Source organism: Dendrobium catenatum, unplaced genomic scaffold (genome assembly GCF_001605985.2).
Source record: "Dendrobium catenatum unplaced genomic scaffold, ASM160598v2 original_scaffold_41120, whole genome shotgun sequence".
Classification (NCBI taxonomy): domain Eukaryota; kingdom Viridiplantae; phylum Streptophyta; class Magnoliopsida; order Asparagales; family Orchidaceae; genus Dendrobium; species Dendrobium catenatum.
This window is the reverse complement of record NW_021359578.1, coordinates 1-1125: the sequence shown is the minus strand read 5'-3', so window position 1 is coordinate 1125 and position 1125 is coordinate 1. Positions and strand designations below refer to the sequence as shown.

General features: G+C 40.4%; 1 protein-coding gene across 1 annotated transcript; it reads right to left on the bottom strand.

The window, feature by feature from the left end:
• Positions 1-87: 87 nt before the first annotated feature.
• Positions 88-961, bottom strand: LOC110092036 (cytochrome P450 71A1-like; the record flags this gene model as incomplete). Its single annotated transcript, XM_020816382.2, has 2 exons — positions 641-961; positions 88-472 (listed from the first exon to the last, which is right to left on the bottom strand). Coding segments are annotated over exons 1-2 (706 nt in total), but the record flags the coding sequence as incomplete, so codon positions are not given.
• Positions 962-1125: the final 164 nt, after the last annotated feature.

The window sequence follows — 1125 nt, the reverse complement described above, 5'->3', positions numbered from 1 at the left end:
GAGTAAGTTCAACAACTGCAACTGCAAATGGCATCCCAGGGCAAATTCTCCGACCTGCACCAAATGGTATCAAATGGAAATCTTTACCTCTATAGTCTATAGTACTGTCCAAAAATCTTTCTGGTTTGAACTCATCTGGAGAATCCCAATAAGCTCCATCTCTTCCTATAGCCCATGCATTGATGATGACTCTTGTTTCTTTCGGAATGTTATATCCTTGCATTTGACAAGCTTCGGTTGACACTCGGGGAAGCAGTAAGGGAACAGGAGGATGGAGACGAAGAACTTCTTTTATGACAGCATTCAAATACTTTAGTTGGCCCAAACGTTCCTCTGTTATCATCTCATCTCCATTGGCTATTTCTCTCACTTCATCTTGTACCTTCTTCATCACTTCTGGATTTCGAATAAGTTCAGCCATACTCCAATCAAGGGTTATGAATGATGTGTCTGTTCCCGCAGCAAACATGTCCTTCATATGCAGGTTAAAGAAGAATGTCATCATAAAGCAAACTATGATATTTTTTATAGTACAGTGATTGATATATAGATATGAAGAAAGAGAGAGAGAGAGAGAGAGAGAAAGAGAGAGAGAGAGAGAGAGAGAGAGAGAGTAATGTAATTTATGTAAAATAGTTACCATTAGTATGGCCTTGATATGGTTCCTTGTGAGGACAAAGTCCGTGTTCGAATCTCTCTGCAGTTGAAGCAAAATATCAATGAAATCCGTATTCGTGCCATTGCTGTCACCCCCATCCTTGCACCTATTTAGATGATTCTCTATAAACTCCTCCAAAAGAGAATCCCATGTGTTGAAGTGAGTTCTAAGTTTGGCTTCAGATCCTAAAAGCACATCCAACCACCTTAACTTTGGGAAAAGGTCCTCAAAGAACATAACAGAAAAGAAAGTTGAGTTCCTCTTCACCAGTTCGCAAACAAGGCTCGTTCTCTCATCGCTCATCGATGATCCTAAAACAACTCTGCAGAGAATGTTGCTTACTATTGAATTCAACATCTCAGTGATGCATACAACGCCATTATCTTTCGAGGCCTGATCTTCAACTCTTTCGAGCAACTGAGCAACCTCCTCACTACGAACAATGCTGAAGGACTGCACCATTTTCT